The sequence below is a fragment of the Mixophyes fleayi genome, chromosome 4, assembly GCF_038048845.1.
Source record: "Mixophyes fleayi isolate aMixFle1 chromosome 4, aMixFle1.hap1, whole genome shotgun sequence".
In the NCBI taxonomy this organism is placed as follows: domain Eukaryota; kingdom Metazoa; phylum Chordata; class Amphibia; order Anura; family Limnodynastidae; genus Mixophyes; species Mixophyes fleayi.
In genome coordinates, this window is record NC_134405.1 from 340,736,300 (window position 1) to 340,760,007 (window position 23,708).

A 23,708-nucleotide genomic window follows, 5' to 3' on the forward strand; every position below is an offset into this window, starting at 1 on the left:
CCCTCCCTCCATGTCTCCCCCACTGTATGCCCACCTCTACAACCTGTCTCTCTCTCACTACCGCCCTATTTCTCCACACCTCCAAACTACTTGAGACTTGTCTACAACCACATATCTCACACTCTCCTCTCAGTCCCTTCTAGAATCAGACTTCCACTCCCAACATGTCGCCAAGATTGCTCAGACAGAAGTGATCAATGATCAGCTTACAGTAAAGTCTAAAGATCACTTCTCCACACTCTGCTTCCAGCAGCGATGATCACCTTCTCCCTCACTATTGGTCTCCATGACTCACTGGTTAACGTCCTACCTATCTAATTGCTCCTTTAGTGTCTCTACCTCGGGTACTACTCCTCCTCCTAATCTGTCGGGGGTCTCACACCGCTGTTCCTCACCCTCTGCTTTTTTTTCCTTTCTGTTTACACCTCTTCTGCTGTGGATCAATTTCAAATATAAGTGAGGGATCGAAGTAGATCCAAAATAGGTTGAACTTCTCCAATGACTGTTGCTCTGTCTCCTCTTGGAGGTCCCAATACTACCTAAAGTTCAACCTATCCAAATCATGGCTCATCTTCCCTGCTCAACACCTCCCTTCAAATCTCCCTCACCATCAACACCAAGTTTCCAGAGCCAGTGGCTTTGGTTTCAAACTGCTTTACTATCTCACATCTAGGGGCATATTCAATTGACGGCGGGATCGCCGAAAATCCCGCGCTTGAAAAATATTACCGTTAATACAGTAATATCTCGCTAGATTTCAGCTTGCAGCTCCCTGAGCTGCGAGCTGAAATCCAGCGAGTAAATTACCGTATTAACGGTTTTCCCGACGTCAACTGAATACCCCCCCTAGTGTCTTTTATAGCCTTACTTTCTACAACTTCAAAATATAACTATAATACACTCTTCATACCCAAGATGCAACCAAACCTCTTATCCATCCGCTCACATTGAGTACTGCCCCCTCCTCTTGTCTGGCAGTCCCCTCACTCATCTGTCCCTGCTTCAGTGCATCCTAAATGCCACAGTAAGACCAATCTTCCTCTCACGGGTCCACCTCATTACAAATCAAAACACTGGCTCCTCGTGTCCCATCTTCCAAAGAATCAAATTCACAAATCACCCCCCTTCATACAGCTCAAACTACTATCGCACACACTCTTACATCTTCCTGACCCGCTCTCGCCTCCAATAACCATCTCTAAATCCCACTTATAAGGCTTCTCCTGGGCCGCCACACAGCTCAGAAACAGACTCTTTCCAAATTGTGAAATGGCTGGTAACAGAGAACAGCAGCTTACACTCCACAGCAAATGTGAATGTAATGGTAAATATAAGGTCTGTTAGCTTATGTCAGCTTTAGTAACTTGTTAATGTGACAATCTGTTTGAGGCTGATTGGTCCTTTAATGCGAAGTTACAAAGTGCGGAGGAGCCAGTGACGCGGCTGGGTGCACCGACAATAATACCTACACCAGACCCACATGGTAAATTACACCTGACCGAGAAATAAAGAGGCAGAGGCAGGAGTGGGGGAAAAAAATCCACTTATTTATAAAGTCTCCATTTCCAAATAGATCCATTTCTTATATTTTAACCCATGACACATTTATCTGAAGCCACATGAGCCCCATGAAGTACTGCGTAACAGTCTGGGGGTGCAAACAAAACCCCAAGTGCTGATTCCCATGTAAATAAAACATGTTCAGTCCCTACATGCTCCAGCAAAGCCACAACCCCAAAAATAACAATTAACGTCCTTTCATTGCCATCACATACACGGTGGAGGTGGACATTGTGCGCGCTGAACCAATATCCGTGCCACTAGAGCCAATCTGTTTACCAGGAACCAGTGACGGCAGTAGCCCCCCTCGAAAGGACAGGCTGAATATTGGTTCAGCCAACAAAATGGCAGCCTCCGCTGAGGAGTCCACTTTAGTGGCCCAGCCCAAAACGGTGTAGGGGGAGGATCACCTGTGACGGGTCGTGTCACATGAACCAGGTGTGACATTATTAGTAGGTGAGGTGCACTATTAATGGTGCGGGTGTATGAGTGCTGTAAAACAGCTCTTATATCTGGTGACTAGTGACATCATTGTGTCACCTGACTCGGTGCTTCGTGATGGAAAGCCGCAGCTGGGCGTGAGGGTGACCAGCAATGACAGCGCGGCCTAGCGCACATTACGTTTATTCTGTGTGATAGGACAGACTTATCAGCAGAGCATCTTAACCCATTTCCAGTGTGAAAAAAAAAAATATTCATATAAAATATATATTGATAGTGAACAAAGTGCTATTAATTTTTGGCAGTCGGGGAAACCACTAACCGAGATTCCTCTAACAACGTTAATCACATCTATAAGAAAGAGAATCCTGAGACCAGAAAGCTTTTCTTTCCTTGTTTTAATACACTACAATTTACATTATAGAACTGCTCAATAAAATAAGTGCTTTATCTTCGTAAAAATAAAATTTATCTTTGTGATGCAGAAAACGCTCCCTCCACACGTACGAAAGGGAGACTCCACCTTGTGCCCAGCCAGGGATGTGTATTAACGCAGTGATCCCTTATTCCCTCACTCCTACGTTTTATGAAAATAAGTTGGTTGAGGCTTCTTCGCCCTCTTCATAATGAGAAATTAAACCATCCTAATCTTTCCGAAATAAACTAAGGCCTTAAATCCCAACCCAACCAGACACGGGTGACGTCACCAACATTATGGTTATTTTAAAAGGGCTATTTTACTAAACACGTAAGCAAGGCTTGTGACTAGCCCTCCGCCAGGGGAAGACCTCGCCGCCTTTACGCAACGCCCATTTTTACGCAAAAGGCTGAGAGGAATTACTTAACTGTTTGGCAAATACAGAATATTTCTGTAAAAGGTTTTTGTTTTGTTTTTTTAAGTACATAACATCAACGGGCGCCATTGATTTGTTACCATTCCGGCACGCCGTTGCCACGTTCGTGTTTAATGGTGGTCAGGGGCAGTGTACGGTCAAGAGAAAACACATTCCTTCCCATATACCCGACTTAGCAGAACGGAGACCTGACTCCGATACTTTGAACTTTATGATGTACTCAATGGTCATTGGATAAAACGAGTCGCCTTTCGCCTACACAGCGCTAACTACAGCTTTCCATATATAAAACCGTGAGGCCACAGCTCCAAATACCCTTATCCCCAATTAGATTCTGTTTGTTTGTTTTTTTGGTATTTAAAACGGCCGCTAGCAATATCGGATTAAACCACCGTGACTTGATTTTTAGGTCACCATATGGCTATTCGGTGGCGGCGCTTCGTGAAGCGAAACAGGATTATCAGCAGCAGAAGACAGCTCCCACACCGATTCCCAACCCAAATCAAAAGGTTACCGCGCAGTTCTCGGAAAGAGAGAGACCCTCGGCTTAATTAGAAGATCTTTGCTTTAATCTTTTTTTTTTTTCTTTTTTTTTTTTACTGGCTGGGGTACGGGCGACAGACGCACAAGAGGGAACTGGTCGTAGACTTGTATTAGAGGGAGAAGCAAATTGCTGTTAACCGCTTTTTGCTACTTCTTTCTCAGCGCCATCACCATTCCCACCGCTACTGCCAAAATGGCGACAGCTGCCGCTCCCCCGTACAGCAGGATGGATTTTCCCTCTGGGAGGAATACCGGTTTCTCATCCCCTGTTCTGGCTGGCTGAGGCAACAAGGAGGATATAGGAGATTCAACTTTTTCTTCTTCCAAGGTAGGAATAACATGGATCTCTTCTTTAGGTTCCTCCGGGGCACTCGGAGGTTCCTTCTCCAAAACTCCCTTTATAGCTATGTCCACATTTGGGGGCTCCGGTTGTGTTACGGGAGATGGCAGGCTTTTCTTCTCTTCCACTTGTGTTGGAGGCAACGTAGCGCTAAGTACTGATGCCACAGCAGAAGAAATCTCCAAGATCTCCCGCTCTTCGGCCTCAACGTATTCCTCCTCTTCCTGTTCTTGTTGCTCAAGTCTCTGTTCCACCACGGCCGCCTCCTCTATGACCTCCGCTATCTCCTCCTTCTCCACGTGGACGATGTCGGAGTTGGAGGAGTTGTTCTCACTCCGTTCCTCCCCTCCGCCATTGCTGTCCAGGCTCTTTAGCTCCTCGGGATCCATAGCCACCTGCTGCCAGGACTCAGGCCCCAAGGAGGTGGGCAGGCTCTCCGTTTGCCAGGAGGAGGAGACGACCAGGCTCTCTGGTGGGCTCACCTGTTCAGAGTTATCGCTGGTCAGGATGTAGATGTCGTTACTGTCCTCGGCGATTAGTCCTGGGACATCTTCCTCTTCAGTGTCCAGGCTGAAAACGGTGCCCTGCGGAATAAACCAAAGTCACAGTGAGCAACATAGGAAATGGATTGGAGACTTTATACTGAAACAGGACTCATAACTGGTAGACTCTTGTTGGTGAGTGAAACTATGGTATTCCCATGTCCGAGACATAATCTGTTCATATGTTACGCATGACAGAAATACATTTACCAATTATCTATTAGAATATGGTCACTTGGTAATGGAGCTGAGCAACAGCCAAGCTCACAAATATGGCAGCTCCGACTTGTAACTCCCTTCTCAATTTCTTCTACGGGAAAATTAGTTTTATCTACAAAAAAAAAAAAAAATCTCTTCAACCTGCTTCTCTGTGTTTTAAAAGAGGATGAAAATATGCCACACTCATCTGGCCAATCCTAAACAAGACCATCTCTTCACCAAGCCTCTCTCTGCTGCCAAATTACTTGAGCAACTTGTGTACAATCTCACTCTCTCCTCGAATCTCAGCATTCAGGCTTCAGTCCCAGACTTACCACTGAGACTGCCCTCAGAAATGTGATCAACGACAGACTTACAGCAAAATGTGAGTCCTTCTAAAGGATCCACACGAGAAAACCTGGGAGCAGAAAGATTCGGGACCCCGAGGTCAGAGTGACCATTAGAACCAATGTTTCTAAAAGCTCGATCTGTGTCCATATAATACAGGTGGTACCTTGCGCCCAACCCGAGCAAATAAAATATTTCCCAACACTTCTAACTTGTGCTCAAAGCTATATTTTGGAAGGGGCACTCTGCAGATACCTCGAAGTAGAATCAGACTGATCTGGCCCATTTTAAATGATACTAAATGTCAGATTGATTATCATCGGAAGGATGCAGAAGCAAAATCACTTTCTTCCACAAATAGAGTTGGCAACATGGAACATATCACCCGTATTATCATAACTCCCCCGCTCTCTGGAATGGGCACCGTGGCCGACGCACTGTAGGTTTCCACCAATGTATATTTAAAACTATTTTCTACTAAGTTTATATAATAAACTTGGTTTCTGAAGATGCCTCCGTGCCAAGTCTCCTTAGGGCAATTGTGCTATAGTGGTGTTTGAATAATTTAGGACTCTAGTCTACATGAATACCAGAAACAAAATCCTCTCTTGCCGACGGGTTCTTTCCAAAGCACAACACATATTTTGGGTTGCCCAGAGCACTTTTTTCCCCCACAGTTATCTCTGCACAGGTTTCCAGTCTGTGCACTGGATGTGACGTACAGCCCACTTATAAGGTCAGAAGTTGTTCTGATCAATACTGGATAAGACGACTGCCCTTCAGGCAAAGCCAAATAGTATCTCCTACATCCAGGACACTGGCTGATCCTCTTATTACGTTGCTGAATGAGAGATTTTTTGTGTGCATTTTTTTTTTAAAAAAAACATATAATATATATGTATATTTAAAAAGTAATAATAAAATTTCACTATGGCAGACTGAGAAATAAGTTATCCCAGACAAAACGTGGGCGTCTAATAACAAGACTGACTGGTACATTTTTGAAAGTCTAAAACAGCCCCTACATGAAGGGTTTAGACAACGTGGTAGAAAGTCGTTTATATTAAACTACAACTCCTGGCTTCAAATTTAACCGATCACAACTCACATGTGAATCACTTTATACATTTCTTGGACTGTAAATCCCCCCGTTACGCTCACCTGTGGCTGACCACGTACAGCCGATAACACCCTGCAATGTCACAATTAGGTCCCAAATAAAAGCACCTTTCAGTATCTATCAGAAGGTTTTCAGCCAACATACAAACTGTGTTCAGACAGCTCTCGTCTACAACACGGGGAGCGGGGGTTTAATCAGGATACCCTACCCGCAGCCTGGCACACTGAGCGCTCATTAATAAATAAATATATGTGTGACAGACGACCAAAGTCCTTTCATATTCTGTGACACTGGCTCTAAAGTCATCGCATTTACTGGACCTAAGGAACAAAATATTAAAATATTTTACCAGGATAGGCTAGTACTTTTTAGGACCACTCACAGACACATCATGCTACCCACGTGTAGCCCTGATATATAGGTTATTACTAAGTCAATCTGCATTAGGAATGACTCTGTACGAATATCTGAATGTGAATATATTATATATCCATCTATCTCATCATCACCATTTATTTATATAGCGCCACTAATTCCGCAGCGCTGTACAGAGAACTCACTCACATCAGTCCCTGCCCCATTGGAGCTTACAGTCTAAATTCCATAATATACACACACAGAGAGATAGACTAGGGTCAATTTTGATAGCAGTCAATTAACCTACCAGTATGTTTTTGGAGTGCGAGAGGAAACCCATGCAAACACGGGGAGAACATACAACTCCACACAGATAAGGCCATGGTCGGGAATTGAACTCATGACCCACAGTGCTGAGGCGCAGAAGTGCTAACCACTGAGCCACCGTGCTGCCAATATATATCTTTCCATATAGCAGTTCACTTATTACAGGAATATAGCAGCCAGTAGCTCAGTCTATGACATAACGCGTTTCGGGAAATATCAGAGAACACATCATGCTGGGAAGACACGAAACGCGATGAGACTTCTGAGATGCATTTGAGATGATTCTTTTCTTTTACTCCCGGGATTAGATTTTCAGATAACTGTTCTCAGTGACCCCAGGGGCTGATCAGAGTGCCGGAGATGCTCAGACATTTTTGGATGTGATTGAAGCTGTACAGTAAGTAACTGCTGGGACGAAGGCGAATCCCATGGGGACTGAGAAACTATGAGTAATAGGATGCACCAATCACCGGACCGGCGGAGGTGTGACCACTCCTGATTAACTCTTAGCACCAGGTCGAAAGATAAAGGGACGTTATCACCAAATATCAAACCCTGACCGAAAATAATAATACAACATTAAAAACATTACAGCATAGACTCTGGCCAACAAGACACTGCCGGTAGTTACATTTAAGAGTTCAAAGTCTCCCAAGAGCTTTAACCCCAAATTTACCCCATTTTCCGCCACGATATGCCTAAAAAACTGGACAGCTCAGATTTTACATTCGCTCCTGAACTTTAAGATAATTAACAATTTCTGCCCCCCTCCAAGTAACATCTAATATTTTAGGTGGTCTGATCCCCATTATGGAGACACTCAGAGTCATGCAACCCCAATATATCCGATACCGAGAATACACAAACGTGAGCGGAACGGGGCGCGCTACACGAGTTAATTTAATGGAGCGTACCAATGCTTTACTACCAACCACCGGCTCTCTCTGTGAAGAAAATATTTATAACGAGGGCTTATTCTATGGTATCTAAATGGTGAATATTTTATGAGGAGCCCAGTCCTTCTGGATTAGTAGTAGAGGAAGCAGCCAGTCGCGTGTCGCCTGATGAATTAAATATCAAGAAAGGAAAAAAATCTCTCTCTATATATATCTATATCTTCAATTCCTGACCATGAACTTATCTGTGAGGAGTTTGTATGTTCTCCCCGTGTTTACGTGGGTTTCCTCCAGGTGCTCCAGTTTCCTCCAGGTGCTCCAGTTTCCTCCCACAGTCCAAAAACATACTGGTAGATTAACTGGCTGCTATTAAATTGACTTTAGTCTCTCTCAGTCTGTGTGTATATTAGGGAATTTAGACTGTAAGCTCCAATGAGGCAGGGACTGAGGTGAGCAAGTTCTCTATATAGATAACTGATGATTACATATGAGCCGCAGCCCCCTAGTGTTGAGAATACCATGATATAGTACAATACATGCAGTAACATACATTTCTTGGATACAGGAACAACCTACAGAGCGGACATATCACACAGTATAATGCCCCTTTGGGCGAGGGGGAATAATGCCAGTTCAGATCTCATAATCTCTGAATACAATTATTTTTATAGGACATTAGGTAATATTTTTTGCTAAATAAAAATAAGATCTGCACACAAATTAATTTAATTTTTGTTCTCTTAAAATTACAGTAACATTGTAGACATTGTGACGCGGAGGCGTAAGCCTTTAATATAAGCCAGGAGAGTCTGAGATCTGTCCCTACAGCCAGTACAGCCAGATGCGAGTGTGGCACAAAGCAGCAATATCCTGTGTACACCGCTCCCGGCCCCTGGTTATATAACAGGCAATGTGTCTGCAGATCCTACACGGACTGCCCTACTTTCCAGCACGTCAGATGGAGGCGTCTAGAGAAACCAGGCAGCGTCGTTCCATCGCAGTGGCAGAAAGACGCCATCTTCACACCACTAATAAAACGCTTCACCGCTACTTCTACACGGGATCTGCATTTCTCTAAATATATGTATTTATTCTGAGGACAGAGCAGTCATGATGATAGTTATTAAGTGTCATTGAAAGACAGAACAGCGCCCCTCAGTGGAGGGTAATGGCATGACCAATTAAGAACGTCTGAGTGTATTTTAAATCCTCTTTATATACCATCAACTAGCAAAGTGCAATTACTGCTCTGGGCTCAGGTTGGTGAAGCGCATTTGGGGGGGGGGGGGGGATTAGGATATTCACATGAAATATGATAAGATTTCACCTCTGGACACTGTCACTGGTGCCTGCAGGCCAGGTGTGAAGTATGTCCCAGGATGAGCACAGGTCGCAGAAGCAGCACATGATTTAAATGTACTGCACACAGGAATTCGGATCAGAGGGGGCGGCCATAGTGTGCAGGGGTCTCCCAGCCTGCCTTGCACAAGTAATATTGGTTCATTTCACAAAACGTCTGTTTCCAAACTGTAAGGGCGACTATATCGTCACCGGCTGCTGAGGCACTGCGCACCTCGTGCCTCCCCAGTGTGTCAATCACTTCATTTACACATGATAAATGGTAAAGGAAGTCTATGCAAAGCGGATCATCATAATACCAGGCAGAGTGCGCTGTGTATACAGGATGATATTTATAACGTGAGCGCTGGTCTAATAAATATCACCCCGACTCGCCCACATTTCCTGCGTTTGTGTCCCGCCATTTACCTAGTTAACGCTCAGAGCACGTATGTACTACACATGTGCATGAATGGATTGTCTGGGTCCTGAGGACAAATTTGTAAAGAATGTCTGAGCCGTCCCCGTCTCTACCTGTAGGGCAGAGGAATTAACCCTTTCACCGCAGGAAGCTCCCAGCTCGGCATTAACCCCTTCACCACTGCATCGTACCGTACAACACAGCCACAGACATTCATGATGGGAGAGTCCGTAAAAAGATCTCACTGCTCTGCCGCATTATAATTAATGTAGACGGATACTAAATCATTGATGCTTCTCTGAGTACCACAGACAGATATGTTTATATAATTGTGACAATGATGTCGCACAGCCCGTCCCTCGCTCGTTAAACAGTTTAATCTGGAAATATATAATTCAAAACAAGTCCGTATCTAGAGTATAACAGGGACACGACCAAGATACAAGTTATACACACAGGAAAGAGAAACTCATCTCGCCATGCCCAAAGAGCTTACAGTCTACGGAGCTTGCTCTTACGGGGTGAATGTTTTTACTTTTAATTCCTATGCACGTCGTTAATTGCTGCAGAAGTCCTGAATGCCAAACAGGCGTTAAGGGCACTAGAGGGCGAGATATTGTTCTAGCAATACAAGAGCTACAGATTTAGTGTCGACTTGGTGAAGAGTCCGTTAAAGACCTTTAATAACAAAGGTCTCACATTACACCCGAGTGAAGAGTTAAATACTGTAGGTGGGGGAAGATAAAGGCTCCTGCAGACCCTCGGTGACCCCTCCCCAGCTGGTCGGATAATGCACGAGAGGACATAGAAGAAGAGAGAGCTCTTACCCTGCGAGACGGCTGCAGTTCCCAGCGCAGGAGAGACACTGACACATCTGCACTAGACCCGGGAGTAGCAAAGTGCAGGGACAAGACGCGCGTGCACAGCACTCGGCAGCGAGCACAGCGACCCAGTTTTGTTTAGGCTTTGACACGGCTGCAAGGCAAACAGCAATCTGATGCCAAAGTGATGCCGGGAAACATCAGAGTGAGAGAGGCAGCGCTGGGTGAGGAAGGGGGGGGGGGGGGGGAGGCGCAGACTGACAGGTGCCGGAGATAAGACATCATTACTTGAATAATTAAAGCTATTAAAATATCTGATTTTATATACGTTAATAAAAACAACTTTGGGATATTGAGAATTAAACTGCAAACAAATATAAACATGACGGCTCCCTCCCCAATCCTGTGCCGTCACGTTCACCTGCCGCGTTTTACATGGTACCTACTGATAATCCACCAGTTCAAGGTCTGTTATACGTTTCGATCCCAATACAGCAGACGGTTATTAAACCGCTGCCGCCCACCTGGCCCGTGCACCCTCCGTGTGACGACTGGTGGTCTCGGTACCGTGCAGCGAGCCTGGGGGTAGCACCATGCAAAAATCCTGATTATTCAGAGTAGCTGAACCTCTAACACAGGGTTAAACCACATTCCTGCCATCACGCCCAGAGGACCGCTCTGCCAAAGAGGGGATTAGCCCCATATTGTCCTGAATAGAAAAATAAACTGCACAATACCCTCTGCCCCCCTCCCGCTGGATGTCACAGGCTGGGACTAGGTATCATAGTGAGCAGTAAACAGCGCTCTTATTAGACAGCTGTGACAAAGATATAACATTCTGATCTACAATACAGGGTCACCGCTGCCACTGCAGGTGACACAGACTTCACCGCATGGAAAGTCAGAACCAACTGAAACAGACTAATATATATATATATATAGTTATCGGAGAGGCACGAGGCACCAGTACAGGGAGGTCAGACTGCTGGAGGACAAATCCCCACATGTGCAGCATCTGCGCTGAGCCGAAACGTTCTTAATGCCTCAGGAAATGAGCACTGATCCGCGGCTTTAGGCTGGGAGAATTTACCTTCTGTGCAGCAGAACCAGACGGGATCAAAGTGCAAGAGAGAGCGACTGGTGGATCAAAGTGCAAGAGAGAGCAATTGTTTTGGCTGGGGACAGGGGTCATGTGACCTGCCCATCACACAGCCAAAATTCCTTGCTGGGGAGTGTCGATTATACGTGTCAACAAGTGAAAGTAACATGACTTGATAGCCTGTGACAACGTCCTGGTGATAAGTCAGAAGTAATCAGCGGGACTCTCACAAGTTATATGCAGATCGGTGAACTATGCCGGAGTGTTGTACAAAACTGGAGTTTGCTGTCCATAAATAATTATAAGTTACCAACTACAATGATTTGATAACAGGAGACACCAATAGAAAGATAAACTGACATTCAGCTATAACATGAGTTATATTAGATCTCACTGGCCCTTTAAGGCCAGACTAGGTCACATGACTTTTAGAGGGCACGATACTCACCCACCCTCCTTGCTGGATGATGTAGTCCGCACACACTTCCTCTATGTAGGAGACTCCGAGTTGCGAGACATTGTCCGGTTGGCTGTCCCCGCGTCTCGTCTGCTCCAGTAGGAGGCGCTGTAGGAGGAACAGGGGCACCAGCACCTGCAATGAGAGGGAACCAGTGTTTACAAGGGACACGACATCTCCGTATTTACGTGTACTGCACTATAAATATAATACGCAGGTAATTAGCAGTGTCCCAGGGCCAAGAAAGAAATTACTTCTTGTAAAATCAGATGTCGTCCACTGATGATTTGTGTTATTAAATTAACGTTGGGATAACATTGTAAAACGCGTCGGTCTCCAGCCAATAAATCACAGGACAGACACTTTGATTACTGTTCTTGGTCCCTCTACCAGCTTCTTGCCGGGATAGGAAGATGCCTGGCGAGATCTATACGCAGCGACCAATACAGAAGGACAGCCTAACAAAGGCCACATACCAGAAGGGGCCACAATCTACGTCTTAGTCACCTGATAGGCAGCCAGCGCTTGTATATTGGTTCAGCCCACAACAATGGCCGCTTCCACTTTGTGTCGGTGACAAACGCATTTTAATTTCGAATTTATATGCGACTTCAGGATCGGACCGATAATTCCAGAGGGTAAATCGCTACGTTACATAGGTCATCAAACCCCTCATAATTATATGCTCAAATAAATGGTATATCCTTAAAGCAGCACACAAGACAACCTGAGAAGATTTTGCTTTTAATATACTTTGCATCCCCCATTTCTCATTATTAATGCATGACTTTTACGTCTCAATACAGACATTAAACAAAATACGCCCCCAGTACAAGTACCCTGCGGATGGATCTGACCACAGGATGAACAATTTCAGTGAAAATCAGATAAAAGGGCTGTAATAATATACATTTCTTTGCAGCATTTCTTCTAGGCAGCCATCATTAATATCGTGTCACCCCCCCTACTCTAATTAGTCCCAATTTTCCATGGGAAATGGTCACAGGAAATGTGTTGGGCAACTGGGCAGATCAATGTTGTCCCAATTTTCTAATCTGAAATGTGAGGAGATAAACGTCATTGTGTATAAGGGAAATCAAGGGATCACGTTACATGAGACATAGATGTCATGTTTGTCTATATACTATCCGGTTACTTGTAACTTCACAGTAACAAAATATTAATATTACAGAAATGACTGAGTAATAACTATATTGCAGAAGACACCAGTATAGAGGCAGAATGATAAAGCCTTGTGGTGCTGGAGTGGAGGAATAACTGTACAGAAGAGCTGACAATCTAGTGAGAACTAGTGTTAAATCTGCAATCTCTGCTGTATTTAAGGCATAAAGTGTGTCTATAGGGCAAGTCCCTGTACGTGTTGTATCCGTGTGTTCCTTGCAGCCCCTCCTGTGCCGGAGGGGACATGAATCACGCGTGTTGATGCCAGGAAGACAGGGAAAGCTGCTTAAGTGTCAGTTCAATGTGCAAACTAGCGTGATGTAAACACGCAGCTTACATACCTTATTCCAGCCGCTAGTGTGTACGGCAGCCTCATCAGATTCCCTCTTGAACACGTCATACGTCACGGACCTGTGAGGAGGAACACACATGATCTAATCCTCGGACATACTCCGTTCACAGATCAGGATCTAGGAATTAAATTCCCTTTCGGATGTGGACTGAACAAGACGCATTTATTACAAATAATATATTGATATAAAATAACCACTATATTCAGATACAGAGATTTTAATTCACCTCATTATAGAATAGATATAAATATTATAGTGCAAGAAATCCCATTTATTAAACATTACACATTATTCAAAATGACCTAATTTTTGCCAGACAAAGTATAAACATTTGAGTATTACAGACTAGTTACTGTACAGATATGTGGGATACCCACCAGGTGGGGAATTGGGGTGCAGTCTGACAACTGACAGATCCACAAACACAAAAATCTGACATCTCTCTGCAAACCTCCCAAGTAAAAAAGTGACCTGCGTTTCTACTACTGGGCGGTTTCAATATTTTGCATTGTTTAATAAATCTGTTCTCAAGTATAAAAGATGTCTCCAGTTCCATAGTAACGGCTGGTCCTTAATGTGATATATATATATATATATATGTAACAATATAGTACAACTGAACTATTTATATACTACTATAGGACCGAGTGTTAATTTGAGAACCTCATGAGAATGGGCCCTAATCTGACCTCCGTGTTGTGTTATTAATTATACAGTATATAATTAAGCTTACAGACCCGCTCATCCCCCCAGCATGTATACAGGATTACCCTCCAGCACATTACACACACTACACCTTGTCCTTCATCCCCCCAGCATGTATACAGGATTACCCTCAGCACAGCGCACACATTACACCCCCTTCCTTCATCCCCAGCATGTATACAGGATTACCCTCCAGCACAGCGCACACACACAGACACAGACTACACCCCCGTCCTTCATCCCCCCAGCATGTATACAGGATTACCCTCCAGCACAGCACACACATTACACCCTCTTCCTTCATCCCCAGCATGTACACAGGATTATCCTCCAGCACAGCACACACATTACACCCCCTTCCTTCATCCACCCAGCATGTATACAGGATTACCCTCCAGCACAATACACACACACACACAGACTACACCCCCTTCCTTCATCCCCAGCATGTATACAGGATTACCCTCCAGCACATTACACACACTACACCCCCTTCCTTCATCCCCAGCATGTATACAGGATTACCCTCCAGCACATTACACCCTGTCCTTCATCCCCAGCATGTATACAGGATTACCCCGCAGCACAGTACATCCCGTTCCTTCCATACAGTAGGTGCGGCTTGCCTCAATATTACAGGAGAGCGCAGGGCATTAGACTTTGTACACTGGGTACTCAGTCATATGGGGTGTGTAACAGAACTTCTGCACCCTACAATCACCACTCACCCGCTCAGCAGGGTCTGTAAGGCTTTGTTTAGCGGCTCCCGGATCTCCAGTGTCATTTTCTCCACGAGCGGAGCCAGACACTCCTCGATGGAGCTCTCCGAGTTTACCGGATTGAAGACTGGGGAGGTGAGCGTGTCAAAGCCGGTGCGAGGGAAGACTAATCAGAGAGAGAGAGAGAGAGACAGACATCTAGAAACGTACAAATCAGACAGTGGTGCAAACCTCAGGCTGTTAGCAGCTCAAGAGTTTTATAGAATATAATAATGAATCGTCAATAAGATTTCTGCCCGAATCCAGCTCAAAACTAAGAGCTAATTATTATTTTTTTTTGCAGAGTGTTCAAAAGTAACCATATGTCTAATTCTCCTAACAGCATCCCGCCTGCAAAGGAAAATTACTTCTCTATCAAAGCACATCCAGAGATTATATACGGTGCCTTGAAATTGTAGACAATTTGTCCGATGTACACTGATTGTCACAGGCATCGACTTTTCTTACATAAAATTAAGGATCGTAGTGTAGTTAATTTTGATTAAAGGGTTGCCCCATCTATAGCATACAAGGTTCTCCCACCCAGGACTCCTCCGGTTTATAAACTGGGCTGCAGAAGTGGTCACGTTCTCCAGCTGTAATCAGCACCGTGGAGAGTTCTGGGAGATTCAAAGATGGCGCTTCATGCATCGCATTGCGGACGGTTACTACATCCTGTGCCGACAGTTTCTTACTTACGCTAAATATATATTTCATGGGCTGTGCGTGAGAAGGCAGCCTATCAGATAAGAGGAACCAGCGATATCACGGAGGCAGTACGTCCATTAGACACTGGTCCTAGTGCACGGATAGGACGCATTTTCACAAATATAGAAAGATCCAATCAGTGATAGGAAGACAGCAGGCTGTGATTGGCTGTTATATGTGCCAGTAATTGGATGATAATCACAGAGGACCAGTCATCCATTCATGCCCACATCAGCATCCTTACTATATCCAATAACAATGTGTCTATACATCCCCAGAGATACCTGTCAGCTGCCATCTTGCTTTTACCGCAATCTTTCCATAACGTCAGGAAGGACCTACGGCAGCCAATAATTGGATGTAATCGCTCCCAGGACACTGACCTGCAGAGATCTCCTCCTCCAGCCGCTTCAACGCCTCCTCTATCTCTGCTTTAATCTCATCCAGCTTTTCTCTGGGCAGTGCTGGTGGGTCCAGGGGCTGCAGGACGCCTGTAAACGAAGACCAAGATGTCAGCGTGGGGGGATTATTCCTACCTGAAAACCAGCAAACAACGCTCCTAGCATCTACTAATCCAAGAGTCTTTTAGGACGTTCTGTAGGACAATTAGATACACAGCTCCGATTTACCGGAATCCATATTACAGATACACTTATTTCAGCAAGCTTAAAAATCTCTGGGATTCTGAAAGTTCCTGGTCAGAGCATGGAAGAATTCCGATTGGATAAGCTATGGTCCAATCAGGATCCTTCTATACACTGAGTGTAGAAGTTATGTCATTCACAGAGATTTCCCCATGTTATAATCATCATTTGTTCAGATTTTACTAGTTTATCTAGTTCTGGTTTTTAATAATAATTCAGTTTATTTATGAATACATTCCTCCAATGCCCAATATATAAAATAATAAGATGGGGTCCCCTATAATCAGGAGAAGCAGCTGCTCGGATGCCTTATAGTCACTGATCTGGGAAAGAAAGGACGATGTCGGCAGCTCGGCGATAGACTGCCAGGGCCTTGTGGTACGATCAGTTATACGCAGGAGCCTGATTCCACCCGACAGCCTGTCAGACAGAATCACCAGCCGGGCGGAAAACACAGGAGAAGCAGAGAATCGTTAGTCACTGGCTGGGAGAGAAGGGAACATGACAATAGACGCCAGTTATGTTCGCTGATAGCGCACAATATCAGACAGTGGTGGCTTGTATGACTGGGGTGGTCTGTAAGAGACCCCCTCGTTGTGTCTCAGAACACGCCCGGGACCCCCACAGGTGTACAGCTACAGCGATACAATATTATATACGAAAACTCAAAGCTAATGACTGCAAACATCCCTATATAAAAATAGGCACAGTGATATAATATACAGGCTATGGATAACACAACATTATCCAATCATTAGAATATGTCAGTGTAACAAATGAATATTTTCATAACTACATTAAGCTCAACTAAGTGCAGATCGTTCGCTTCGGGTGTCACCCAGGACAGGGAGACTGGGGTGTGGATTGGAACTGAAAAAGGTTTAAATGCATTTGTACAAGAGCTCCCATGTCACACTACCTGCGGCTCTTCAGCGGCAGTGGAACAATAAGTCCCAGCACGCTTTTACGGTACATAATGTAATTCCCATGAGAGCAGCTCACCTGGTCCTGACGTGGAGACCTCGGCCCTCGTACTGTCCTGCGCGGGGTACCCCATGAAGCTGAGCACCACATACTTGGTTTCATAGTGGAACCCAACAGGCACTGCAGACGCTGACGCCATGAGATTCGGAAGAGGGGACAGCGAGAGTCCTGGAAGGAAGATGTGCTAACAATTATTTTCTTTACATGAAACATCAGGAGACCCCAACGTCCCTCCACAACCAGGGTGTGATTAAATATTTATATAGGAACACAAACTTCACAGGACATCCCATCAGTTATAAGTACAACTACATTTTATTTCTGCAGCGAACGTTACCCCACATTACGTGTTCTACAAACCCCTACAATTATGAGCGTCTTTTTTAAAAGTGAGGTTTCTGAAAGACATGACACTAATAGACCTACAGTAAAACACCAATGACATTAATGAGGGCTTAAATTATTTGTTTTTAAACTGCATTTGTAGTAATTGAATAGAGATTTTATGTCCACAATTTACTTCTAAAAGAAACAAAAGTAAACTCTGGTTGAGAGAGAGTTAGACTCTGCCGTCCTATCCACAAGTGGAAGGGACTACAGCAGCCTGAGCACAGACACACCCCTGTCAATGGAAAGATTCCTGAGACGCTGAGTTCCCTGTCCTCTCCGTCAGCAACCCCCAAAGGACACGACCTTCAATCACTCCTGCAGCTCAGGTTTAATTATGGCCTGGAATATTTATAGATAGTGCACCTGACCGAGGGGAAAGACCAAACCCCAGCGCACCTTGTCTGCAGGAATCACTCCACCTTTACACAGTCACCATAAAATCATGCTTAAACTGCACGAATCATGCGGACATTTAACTCTGCAATCTGATCTTAAGATCGGTCGCTGCTACTTCTGCTCATTTGAAATTGTGGTAATCATGCAACAGTATTATACATAGAAAAGGCTGCATATGTGTAGTAAGTATATGTCTGTGAGCCAAATAACAGGGTCTGGATCAGGGCAGGAGGACCCACAAAAGACCCTGATCGAGGTGACAAAGGACGACTGAAGTCTCCACACCCGGACATTAACCTTCCATAGGGGACAGACTAAAATGACTGAACATATTTGTAAGAAAACGTCCTATTATAGCAGACCAAAAAAATAGATAAAAACAGTAAAGATATCTCAAAAGCCGGCTCCTATCATCCTGCCACAAAATTATTTCCCAAACTAAACAAAGTTCACCTGGATACATTGTGACAATCCGACAACGTTTGACAGTTTTTCTATAACAAAAAAACAAATCTCACAATAAATAGAAAAAATAAAATAATTTAAAAGCAGTGTCTGGTTAATTTCATTCCATTATTTACTGCATACAGAATCCTAAGATCTACACACTGTTTATTCTCACGAGTCAATGGGAAATAAAAACATTTTATTAAGAAAAAAAGTCAATTACAATTACTGTCATCACTACTATTATACAGCAATTGTTCCATTCTCGGAGGGGCCGATAATGACCTTTATACAGGATTTACCAGCAGCAGAAGATACTCACAGCCGGCTGCCCGCAATGTGTCTGTACCCAATACATAATCTATAGGAGAGAAGCATTAACCTCTCCATGATGTCGGAGTACAGCGGGAGGGACATATGGGAGACACATGCTGAGTAATGGTAGAAGATATAAAACGGACTCCTCAGTGATTTCACTGGGGAATAAGGAACAACTGTTCTACCTCCGGGGATTAACCCCTTGTGCCGTGGCTGCGGGGATTTTGCTACATGTAAGATGAGACACATATGACTGGGTGCAGTTCCAAGTATAATAACCGGCATTGGGGCCAACGGTGCGGACAGGCCAAGCGGAAAATGGTTTAAATCACACTGGGCAGAGTTGATCTTCTGTCTGCAGAAAGCAGAGCCCTGGATTTGCTTAGAACAACAGGGCCCCATATAACACAGCATGCTTTGCATGAGAAATATTCAGAATATTATATATTACTGGGGGCTTTACGCTCCGATGACCTCTGGATGACAGTCGCACTAAGTGTTGTTGTGACAACTTTTAACATCCTGCAAGTAAAATCTACTTTAAAAATATATGGACACAATAGATAGGATTCCTGAGGCTCCCGGGTCTGGGTGCACCCAAACAAAAGCACAATGCAATTCTCCGTTCTCATTCTAAAGATATTAACCCTAAGTAGTAAGAACACAGCCACCAATGACTTATTCTGCAGTCATTGCAACGTCATCGTTCTGTGCCAACATTATAAATATAACACAAAGTGTTTGCGACTCCTTCCACTCTGTCCATTATAGACTGGATCATAAATCTGATTATAACCTACAGCTCTACACTGCAGGGACCATGTACAATACAGAGTCATTCACAATCGTCGTTACAAAAACCTTAATATACTGAGGGATCAGGTGTTGTAATAAAAAAATATATAAATTTATTCCTTTCAACGGCCATAACCGACTTGCAACAAATATCATATTTAGAATTTCTGTTCACTTTAGACTCCTGCAAATTCCTGATAGTAACAGTGTGATTTGTGTCTGGCATCTACAGCAATAGTTCTGTCTGATTCAGGATTAGAACATTAAAAAGTTGTACTTAATATTACAGTCGATAGCGGGCACAGTAACGCGCACATCAATGTAGCGCTGTGTAACGTGAATGGTCATTGCTCGATCTGTGACCCTTCTGCCAAATGCAACATGGGGGAAATCCGTTCAAAGTTACCAAATATATGTTTTGGGGAAAAAAAAGTGTGGAGAACAAAGTGCGCTTTAACCACACTGATAAACCTCCCATAACGGCTCCAAGGATACTTGTCTAAAAAGCAATTAAATTAAAAAAATAAAAACATAATATTCAGGTCGATTCCATGCTCAAATTAACACATTATACCGGACAATGAATAAGTTACAGCATCCATTATAATAACAAAACTAAATGTGAGAGGGGCCCTTGGTGTGTGGGTTACCCAGCTCCAACAGTAGGGGCTATAATAAAAATAAATTAGAGGAATATAAAGAGAGAACACTGTACATGACAGTAAGGTTATCTAGCGGTTATTACACAGGTTACATAGCTGCAGAAATCTCAGGAAATAATTTAGTGTGTTTAATTTAACGTAAATCACTGTGACAGCTATAAGAACGTTGGAATTTACCATTTTTCCTTATTTTTCTTTTTCAGGCTGCTATTAATGATTCTGGATTACCACAGTCACATGATCTACTGAGCAGAGAGGCTTTGGAACACCCCTCTGAGCTCTGTCTGCACTGTGACCTCCTCCTTCTCCCCCCTCTGCCATAACAAGACATGCTGAGAGCCTGTGTTTATGTAGCAAACCGACTGTCTGCCTGCCATTTTTGTTTGCTAACTAAAGAGCTTTTGAAAAGGAGATAATGATTTGTAGGAAGATAACTAAGAAAAATGCATGTGTAAAAAGTACTGAACTTTCTATTTAAAAAGAACCAAATCTTCAATGAGGGATCGCTGCTTTAATATTAACGGAAGAAGCAGCAGAGCGGGTTACCATCTACAGGATAATACATTCAAGTTGAAACTCAAAACACCAATAGAGGTCAGTCATGGTACCAGCAAGGGGCAGATAGACACTTTTAGAGGGTGAGGGGTAGTATGAAAATTGTCAATGCTGAATACAGTACTATATCTAGAAGAGTAATCTGTCTTAATTTTAATATCAATGTATTATGTGTAAGCTGTAACACGTGGTTGTTCAGTGAGATATACTGGGTATAACCACTATCAGCAGAGTGAGGGACCACGGACAGATGGTCTATAGCGATGCACAGTTACACGTCTCCTTATCCAGGGAGACACCCTGTAATATCTATTGAACACTTATGTGGAGAATTGGAATATGAAGAGATATGCAGATTCTACGTATACGATGAACTTGTCCTTTATTCAGGTTGTGAACGTTACACCCATATGGTGGAGGATTTGCCAATCTTTATAACGCTCTTTATTGAAACTATACAAAGAGACGCAGTAGCTTCTATATTCTGACCGCAAGAGAAAGATCTATGCAGTGGATATAAAAAGTCTACACAACCTTAAAATGGCAGGCGTTTGTGGCGTAAAGCCTGAAATCAAGATAAATCATGCCTGACCCTTTATCCACCTTTAATGTTACATTGCAACCAACAAGAAGTGAAAAACACAACAAAACTACAATACCCATGTTGCATAAGTGTGCACACCCTTCCATGATGGGTCTGTAGCTGTGTTCAGTGTTACCCAATAACATTCAACATCATGTTGAACTGCCATTAGCAATGACAGTGATTAACCCCAACTGACAGATTCCTAGGTTACATTCTATAGCGATAGCCAACATCTACGGGTCTCGTTGCTGTAAGGTACCAATCAGGGGAGGGGTATAACTGTACCGTGGGACACTGAGGACTGTCATCAATAACAGGGACATTGCCCAAGATCAGGACGTCCAGCCACAGCTGATGACAGGACAAGGAGAAAACTCATCAGGGCGGCCGTCAAGCGGCCGACGGCAACATTAAAGGAGCTGCAGGAACTGGTCACTCCCTGCATGTGGAAACAATCTCCTGTATGCTGCACATCGTTGGGCTATGGGGTAGGGTAGCATAATGGAAGCCATTTATCACAAACAAGAACACCCATCTATATTATACAAATATATTTAATCTCCCCAAACCATGTGGGAAACGTCTTATGGTCCGATGAGGAGGTTGAACTTTTTGGCCTTAACTCTTAAGTTTGGATGAAAAGTTTTGGTGTCTTTGCGCCAAAGATCATCAGATCTATCGAGAGAGATGGTGGTGGCTGTATAGTGTTTTGGGTCAGAAAGCTGAAGGAATTTCACCTTCCAACATGGTAACAACCCAAAGCCAACATCTACGCCAACCAAGCAATGGCTTCAGAAAAGAAAGAGCGAAGTCTTGGAAAGACCCAATCAGAGCCCAGACCTCAATTATATTATAAACCTATGGTGTGACCTCGAGGGTCACACACAGGAGAATCCCCAAAATGTGATGGACCTTGAACTTTATTTTCATTAATATCAGACATCACCTCACAAACACCTGTGCTTTCAATAAGGGTGTGTAGACTTTCTATATCCACTGCAAATCTGTATTATACTTTATATGCCGGGCAGTCAGTGTTTAAGAGGAAATAACTTCTGTTGTCCGCTCCCTACATTATACCTCATAAATAAAGTCCAGTGTTCCAACAGGGGGGCAGACACTATTAGGGCAGAGGGGCTCAAGTATACACCAGGCAGCATAGAAGGGGGGGGTCACAGTATACACAAACACTGGGGGGGGGGCAGACATTATTGGGGGGGGAGGTGTCACAGTATATCTCAGGCAGCACTGGAGCAGGGGGCACAGTATACCCAGGCAACACTGAGGGGGCACTACAGGAGGGAGGGTCACAGTATATCTCAGGCAGCACTACAGGCGATGGATGGGGGGGGGGGGGGGGGGTCATAGCACACATCAGAAAGCACTACAGGTGGAGGAGCAGTAGATAGTACTAGAAGGGGGAGGCAAACACTATCAAGGGGGGGGGGGAGGTGTAACGGTATATCTCAGGCAGCACTACGGGTAGGGGGATGCAGACACTATTGGGGGCTGGACACATCAGGCAGTATTGGGGATAGGGAAGCAGATGGATACTATTGGGGGGGGGGGGGGTCATAGCACACATCAGAAAGCACTAGGGGTGGGAGACAGAGATAGTACTGGAGGGTGGAGGCAAACACTATGAGGGGGGGGGGGGGGTCACAGGACACCTGGGGGCAGCATTGGGGGTAAGGAGCAGTTGGATACTATTGGGGGGGGGGGGTCATAGCACACTAGGAGTGGAGGGCAGATAGATAGTACTAGAGGGGAGGGGGGAGGCAAACACAGGACACATGGGGTAGGGAGCGGACAGGATACATCGGGCACACAGTGTATCTCAGGCAGCACTGGGGGGTAGAGGGGGGGACAGGGGAGCAGGTGGACACACTATATCTCAGGCAGTATTGGGGGTAGGGGAGCATATGGATATTATTGGGGGGTCACAGGACACATGGGGTGGAGGGCAGAGTACTAGAGAGGGGGGGGGGACGGACACATGAGGGCAGCATTGGGGGTAGGGAGCAGACAGGATACATCGGGCACACAGTGTATCTCAGGCAGCACTGGGGGGTAGAGGGGGGGACAGGGGAGCAGGTGGATACTATTGGGGGGGGGGGGGCCACAGGACACATGGAGCAGTATTGGGGGTAAGGAGCAGACAGTATATCCCCGGCAGCACTGGGGGTAGAGGGGGACACGGTTGGGGGCTCCCCGCTCACCTGTGGCCGCAGCTGGGGACGGACGCTCCCTCCTCTCCCGGCTCACGCTCTACACAGGAGCCGCAGCCATGATGAGGGGGCGGGGCTCTCCGCGAGGACGTGCCGTGCGTGACATCAGGGCGCAGGGCGAACACGGGTCCGCCCACCAACTGACAGGGAGCCAATCAGCGCCCGCAGACAGCTCCGTGGGCGGGCTAATGAAAGGGGAGTGGAAAAGAGGTGAGGGCGGGGTCTGGCTGCAGAACGAGGCTTGGAACGCGGAGGCGCGCTCACATGGCAAGCGGTGGGCGGGGCCCCGTGATGTCATCACCAGCTGGAGGGGGTGTAACCTGTTAAAGGGACAG

At 44.9% G+C, this 23,708-nt stretch overlaps 1 protein-coding gene across 1 annotated transcript; it reads right to left on the reverse strand.

The window, feature by feature from the left end:
• Positions 1-1,528: 1,528 nt before the first annotated feature.
• BCL2L13 (BCL2 like 13) lies at positions 1,529-23,471 on the reverse strand. Its single transcript, XM_075210704.1, has 7 exons — positions 23,365-23,471; positions 17,015-17,164; positions 15,752-15,859; positions 14,631-14,787; positions 13,186-13,255; positions 11,654-11,797; positions 1,529-4,322 (listed from the first exon to the last, which is right to left on the reverse strand). Exons 2-7 carry the CDS (start codon positions 17,133-17,135, stop codon positions 3,546-3,548), a joined length of 1,377 nt encoding a protein of 458 aa, XP_075066805.1. The 5' UTR covers positions 17,136-17,164; positions 23,365-23,471; the 3' UTR covers positions 1,529-3,545.
• Positions 23,472-23,708: the final 237 nt, after the last annotated feature.